At 45.6% G+C, this 7,500-nt stretch overlaps 1 protein-coding gene across 5 annotated transcripts in view; it reads left to right on the top strand.

Annotated features, from left to right (window-relative positions):
• The window catches only part of slit2 (slit homolog 2 (Drosophila)), a 76,733-nt gene that overhangs the window by 12,402 nt on the left and 56,831 nt on the right, over positions 1–7,500 (top strand). For all 5 annotated transcript variants that reach the window (XM_027025309.3, XM_081714697.1, XM_027025308.3 and 2 more), the window contains exon 4: positions 2,278–2,349. In XM_027025309.3, the coding sequence (XP_026881110.2) occupies positions 2,278–2,349 (72 nt within the window). The remainder of the gene's footprint in view (positions 1–2,277; positions 2,350–7,500) is intronic.

The following is a 7,500-nucleotide window of genomic DNA, read 5'->3' as shown; positions in this document are numbered from 1 at the left end:
GTGTGTAGCAGTACAGTGTTACACTGCTGTGTGTGTGTGTGTGTAGCAGTACAGTGTTACACTGCTGTGTGTGTAGCAGTACAGTGTTACACTGCTGTGTGTGTGTGTAACAGTGAAGTGTTACACTGCTGTGTGTGTGTGTGAGTAACTGAAGTGTTACACTGCTGTGTGTGTGTGTGAGTAACTGAAGTGTTACACTGCTGTGTGTGTGTGTGTGTAACAGTGCAGTGTTACACTGCTGTGTGTGTGTAACAGTAAAGTGTTACACTGCTGTGTGTGTGTAACAGTGCAGTGTTACACTGCTGTGTGTGTGTGTGAGTAACTGAAGTGTTACACTGCTGTGTGTGTGTGTGAGTAACTGAAGTGTTACACTGCTGTGTGTGTGTGTGTGTAACAGTGCAGTGTTACACTGCTGTGTGTGTGTAACAGTAAAGTGTTACACTGCTGTGTGTGTAACAGTGCAGTGTTACACTGCTGTGTGTGTGTAACAGTGCAGTGTTACACTGCTGTGTGTGTAACAGTGAAGTGTTACACTGCTGTGTGTGTAACAGTGCAGTGTTACACTGCTGTGTGTGTGTGTAACAGTGCAGTGTTACACTGCTGTGTGTGTGTGTAACAGTAAAGTGTTACACTGCTGTGTGTGTGTGTGTGTAACAGTGCAGTGTTACTCTGCTGTGTGTGTAACAGTGCAGTGTTACACTGCTGTGTGTGTGTGTAACAGTGAAGTGTTACACTGCTGTGTGTGTAACAGTGCAGTGTTACTCTGCTGTGTGTGTGTGTAACAGTGCAGTGTTACTCTGCTGTGTGTGTGTAACAGTGCAGTGTTACTCTGCTGTGTGTGTGTAACAGTGCAGTGTTACTCTGCTGTGTGTGTGTAACAGTGCAGTGTTACACTGCTGTGTGTGTGTAACAGTGCAGTGTTACACTGCTGTGTGTGTGTGTAACAGTGCAGTGTTACTCTGCTGTGTGTGTGTGTGTAACAGTGCAGTGTTACTCTGCTGTGTGTGTGTGTAACAGTGCAGTGTTACTCTGCTGTGTGTGTGTGTAACAGTGCAGTGTTACTCTGCTGTGTGTGTGTGTAACAGTGCAGTGTTACTCTGCTGTGTGTGTGTGTAACAGTGCAGTGATACTCTGCTGTGTGTGTGTGTGTGTAACAGTGCAGTGATACTCTGCTGTGTCTGTGTGTGTGTGTGTAACTGTGCAGTGTTACTCTGCTGTGTGTGTGTGTGTGTAACTGTGCAGTGTTACTCTGCTGTGTGTGTGTGTGTGTAACAGTGCAGTGATACTCTGCTGTGTCTGTGTGTGTGTGTGTAACTGTGCAGTGTTACTCTGCTGTGTGTGTGTGTGTGTGTAACTGTGCAGTGTTACTGCTGTGTGTGTGTGTAACTGTGCAGTGTTACTCTGCTGTGTGTGTGTGTAACTGTGCAGTGTTACTCTGCTGTGTGTGTGTGTAACTGTGCAGTGTTACTCTGCTGTGTGTGTGTAACAGTGCAGTGTTACTCTGCTGTGTGTGTGTAACAGTGCAGTGTTACTCTGCTGTGTGTGTGTAACAGTGCAGTGTTACTCTGCTGTGTGTGTGTAACAGTGCAGTGTTACTCTGCTGTGTGTGTGTAACAGTGCAGTGTTACTCTGCTGTGTGTGTGTGTAACAGTGCAGTGTTACTCTGCTGTGTGTGTGTAACAGTGCAGTGTTACACTGGTGTGTGTGTGTGTAACAGTGCAGTGTTACACTGGTGTGTGTGTAACAGTGCAGTGTTACACTGGTGTGTGTGTGTGTGTGTGTGTGTAACAGTGCAGTGTTACACTGCTGTGTGTGTGTAACAGTGCAGTGTTACTCTGCTGTGTGTGTGTGTAACAGTGCAGTGTTACTCTGCTGTGTGTGTGTGTGTGTGTGTGTAACAGTGCAGTGTTACTCTGCTGTGTGTGTGTGTGTGTGTAACAGTGCAGTGTTACTCTGCTGTGTGTGTGTGTGTGTGTGTAACAGTGCAGTGTTACTCTGCTGTGTGTGTGTGTAACAGTGCAGTGTTACTCTGCTGTGTGTGTGTGTAACAGTGCAGTGTTACTCTGCTGTGTGTGTGTGTAACAGTGCAGTGTTACTCTGCTGTGTGTGTGTGTAACAGTGCAGTGTTACTCTGCTCTGTGTGTGTGTAACAGTGCAGTGTTACTCTGCTCTGTGTGTGTGTGTAACAGTGCAGTGTTACTCTGCTCTGTGTGTGTGTGTAACAGTGCAGTGTTACTCTGCTCTGGGTGTGTGTTTAACTGTACCTCTCTTTTGCAGGCGACTGAACAGGAACAGTCTACAGGTTTTCCCAGAGCTGCTGTTTCTTGCCACAACCAAACTCTCCAGACTGTGAGTTTCCTCTCCTCTGTCCTCTGTCCTCTGTCCTCTCCTCTCCTCTGTGCAGCTTGTCATTGGTTCTGGATTTGACTCACTCCAAGGTGTAGAAGACTGTTTGTTTTTGTTGATATGGTGTAGTCTCATTAGAGAAGTGTGTATTGCTGTGGATGCCTTGCATTTACTGTTGTATATCAGAAGATGATCAGTGTGATGGTTAATATTCTCAGCTAGGATGCTAAATTGAAACTCAGAAAAATCAACACAGTCTAACAGCATCTTTGTTATACATATATGGTATTAAAATGCAACATATTTCACTATGTAGATCGCAGAAAGAAGCATTCAGCTTTGTGCGCGCGTGTGTGCGTGTGTGTGTGCGTGTGTGTGTGTGAGGGAGAGAGAGCTTGGACAGTGTTAAGAGCTTTACCAGTAAAAACAACATTCTGTGAGTTTGTGGGAGGCTGATTGAGGAAACGCGTGTGTGTGTGTGTGTGTGTGTGTGTGTGTGTGTGTGTGTGTGTGTGTGTGTGTGTGTGTGTGTGTGTGTGTGTGTGGTGCACACATTCTGAAAATGGTATTAGTATTAGTACTGGTATTAGTGTTCCAGGAGCACAGATATAGTCTTATAATAGTTTTATGGTACAATCTTATTAGTTATGACTGTCTTTGAGTTTGTGTGTGTGTGTGTATAAAGAGAGGGAGAGAGAGAGATTGGTGATAGTTCTGTTGTTAAAGATATTACTTGAAGAAATACATGACTCCAAAGATATCCACTCACCCACACATAGAACCCCCCCCCCCCCCACACACACACACACACACACACACACACTCTCTCACACACACACACACACACTCACACACACACTCTCTCACACACACACACACACACACACACACGCGGGAGAGCTTCGGGTCATTCCATTTCTCTCTTCGTATCTGTGCATGCATGCTTCAGTGCAGGATTCATTCCCAGTCCAGCTCCTCTCTGCTAATAGTGTCTCTTTCTTTCCTTCAGTCATTCTGTGCTGTGTCTAGTCTGGGTTGATGCTAATGCGGGTAGATGGTGTTGCGTGTTTGTGTGTGTTTTGGGGGTGCTGCTGGATTGTAAGGGGGGGAACCTTCTAGAAACTCCAGAATGCTTGTTTTGTTCATCATGCAGGGTGCCCCAGTGACCCTGGATTCTGCTGTACGTGTGTGTATATATGTGTGTGTGTGTGTGTGTGTGTGTGTGTGTGTGTGTGTGTGTGTGTGTGTGTGTGTGTGTGCGTGCGTGCGTGCACGTGGATATGAGTTATGGTTACACACATAATGCTGCTGCCACAGTAGCAGCAAAACTATTTCTTTCTTTTGTGTGTCGAGGGGCCGAGTTGGTTTGGAAACGTGTGAGTATCGCTGAGTGCAGGGAGCACGTTCACCCTGCACTACGCACACAGAGCAGCTCCGGTCACAGCTGTGACTGTTTGAAGAGCAGGAGATGGAGATACTAAAGCAAAAGGAGGCACTGCTCGGAGAGACTGGATAGCGTCTTCTCCTCACTCTATTAGGAGCTGTGTAAAACCCGGCGCTTAATAAATGCAGTGAATTAGAACAGCAATAAAGCAGGTCCTGGAGACAGAGGCAGTGTTAATGGTCTTAATGGTAAATATTGGTTGAGACCCAATTTTAATGAATTAATTTACATGTCTGTCTATATGCAGTGTATACTATAGTTTAGTAGCAACTAGAGATAGCTCTAGTTACTGTTGTGATGTGACATCATCCTCCCTCATGCTGTTCGTCTGTGTGTGTGGGTGTCGGTGTGTGAGTGTATATGTGTGTGTGTGTGTGTTAGCGTGCGCATTCTCTTGTATACAGATCCTGATTGCCATAATTGACTTGTGTGTGGAGTCTAATGTTGACCCTAAACAACATTTGATTCAATTTTTAAACAATTTTTAAACTATTTATGCTTAAAATATTAATCTGCGAATTGTTTATAATAGACAAAATGCACAAATCAGTTTGAAGACATTGGTCAGTGTGGTTATCTGTGTTGGTTCTAAAGGGTTTTTTGTTTACTTAAAGGTTTAGGTCAGGAAGTCCTTCACCACATCATAATTCCAGAGTGAAACCTGGAAAGAATTCTGACTTTCTCAATGTTTATACTGTTTGTTTTGTTTTACTGCTTTTATTGCATGTATTTGCATTTTTCCTGTTCTTTATTTTGTCTAAATAAAGTAAAATATAAGTATGCAAGTATGACAGTGGAATTATAGCACAGGATAAACTGCATGATTCAAAAGGATTACTGAGACATCATCAGTGCAGATACTACCTGCAGACTAATGTGCTGAAACAGATTAAGAATCAGATTAAGACTCAATAAGACTCAGTAATACTGTAATCCACGCACGATAATTCAATCCACAATCCACTATCTGTGTTTCATCTATAGTTTTATCCTCGGGACATTGCAGGGAGATTTTTCCTCAATACTGGTTCCTTTGGCTCATTAAGGGTTTCTGTAAAGCTGCTTGGTAGCAGCATCTGTTGTGAGAAAGCTTTGTACAAACATAATTGAATTGGAAAACTAAGTAAGCCCTAATAATGCACAGTAAAATGTGTAGGATTGAGATAACTATGGCTTAGCCCTTAGACAGTTGTTAAGATGAATCTACTCCTCTTGTGTTGTGAAACTACTCTAATTAGTTCACTAACTAACTAATCTTTCAGTGCACTAGATAACAGATAATCTTAGAATAGTTAGGTGTTTATTTGTGAACTTAATTTGTGCATGAAGAGAGTCACACCTCTCCAAAGAAGCAGGTGTGAAGGAGGTGCACTTTTGGGTTCAGTGTGGTGTTTGTGAGAGAATGGTGTTTGGGTTGGTGTTTGGCTGTGGAAACCGCTCAGGGAGCAAGTCTTAATCCCCACAACAAACGCTAGACAAGCTGAACTGTTTACCTCTAAGTCTGTGTGTGTGCGTGCGTGTGTCTGCGTGTGTGTGTGCATGTGTGTTTACTGAGCTCAGCGTTTCCTAGGTCACGGGGCTGTAGAGGGTCCTGCTTTTGTCTACAGAGTGGACGCTTAACCTCCGTCGTGTCGGCTCACAAGACACACACACACATAGCACACACACTCGCACACTTTTCCTAAGCCGTGTCTGTTCACACGAGTCGGTGGGAAAAGGTTTGGAATTAAAGGGAGAAAGCGAAGACGTGCTGCCTGTCTGTACAAGAGTAGCCTTATAAGGAGTGAGTGTGTGTGGTGGGTGTGTGTGCGCGCAAGCGTTTTAATTTCTTTCATAATCAGATTTTAATGAAGACAGTGTTTGTAGCCTGTTACCATAGTGACAGGTTGACCTACAGTTTGTGTGTGTGTGTGTGAGAGAGAGAGAGGGATATGCAAATCTTCTTTGAAGATCAAAAGGTCATGTAAGGAATTTAGAAGTGGGACCTAGCAGCAGCAGTGTGGAGGTGCAGAGCATCTCAGTGCAATGAAGCTCCAGCTCTGCAGAGGACATGGGCATGTGGGGACACGCGGAGATGGTTACTGGGCATGTGGGGACACGCGGAGATGGTTACTGGGCATGTGGGGACACGCGGAGATGGTTACTGGGCATGTGGGGACACGCGGAGATGGTTACTGGGCATGTGGGGACACGCGGAGATGGTTACTGGGCATGTGGGGACACGCGGAGATGGTTACTGGGCATGTGGGGACACGCGGAGATGGTTACTGGGCATGTGGGGACACGGAGACATGAAGGTCACGGAGACAGTGGGACGTTGTTGCCCTGCTTCTGCGTGTCGAAGCTCCGGCCGAGACTCGGAACTGAAGTGTGTTTTCTCACTAGAGCACGGCAGGTCACTGAACCCACCCCCGGCTCCGGGCTCCAGTGAGGGACTGGCTGGAGCTGGAGACAGCACAGCCAGGCCGGCTCAGCTGGCCGCCGGGAAACCGCTGCATTCTGGGCCCATATGTCACACCAAGCTATTAAAAATCTCTCGATCACCAAAATCTCTCTCTGTGTAGCTGTCTGGCGATCAGGCTTGCCAGCTCTATTTCAGTCCTCTGTATGAGTAATGCCAATCCAGGTCAAACATTTCAGGAAATTAAATTAAATTATAAGGCTGTAGGCTGTGAACACACACACACACACACACACACACGCACGCACACAGACACACACACACACACACACACACAAACCTGAGTGGTGTGTTAGAGTCTGAGACAGAGTGTCTCCTGTCCAGGCACTGGGCCAGATATAATACTGAGGGAAAACACCTGTGCGTGTGTGCGTGTGCGCGCGCGCGTCTTTGAGCGAAAGAGAGAGTGCGATAGAGTGCATGTGCGTTTGTGTGTGCGCCTCTGCTGGTACGTGTGGATTGTATTGCTATATTTGTGATGGGTAATGAGACTGAGCCCATTTGTGTCAAACAGAATCTGCAGCCGTAACCTAGCAACCAGACTAGCTTCTTCGTGCTCTTTAATTTCACCTTTCCAATATCACAGCAACCAGAGAACATTATTGCCAGGGTTACCGATCACATCACTACAGTTGCCAATGAAAGCACGTGCATTTAGTTACAGTGTTAGTATATTATATCAGTATAAGTGAGTGTATGAAGTCAGTAACTCTGTAGAGTAGACTTCATCTTGGCTCTTGGTCCATCTGGAGGTACATTCTGTGTGAGTGCAATCGCTCTGAAGTGGAGGCCATTTTGGCTCTGGCCAGTTGCGCAGTAGACAGTAGGTGGAATAGCCAGCATTCTTCCGCACTGCTGTCATTTAAACCAAACATCTTAACTAAAATGGTCCTCCTTCCCTCTCTCTCTCTCTCTCTCTCTCTCTCTCTCTCTCTTTCTGTCTCTCTCGCTCACTCACTCACACACCCAAACACCCCCCCCCACACACACACACACTTTCTTTCTCTCTTTCGGTCTCTCCTCTAATCTAATCAGTGTGAGTAATAGGAGTTTTGATAGAACAGATGTGCATTTAGTGGAAAATCATCAATTCTCAGAAAACACGAAGTCCCCCGCACACACGTACACATACACACTTGCAGATACACACATGTATACATGGACGCTTATGGACACACACCCTCAGGGGGTCTGGGAGGTTGCAGGTGAGTGCAGATCCTGTGAAATGAATGAAATACCAATGAATGAC

This window comes from Electrophorus electricus, chromosome 5, assembly GCF_041902795.1.
Source record: "Electrophorus electricus isolate QZ-2024a chromosome 5, ASM4190279v1, whole genome shotgun sequence".
NCBI classification, from domain to species: Eukaryota; Metazoa; Chordata; class Actinopteri; order Gymnotiformes; family Gymnotidae; genus Electrophorus; species Electrophorus electricus.
Note: the sequence above shows the minus strand (reverse complement) of the source record. Positions and strands in the feature narration are given on the sequence as shown.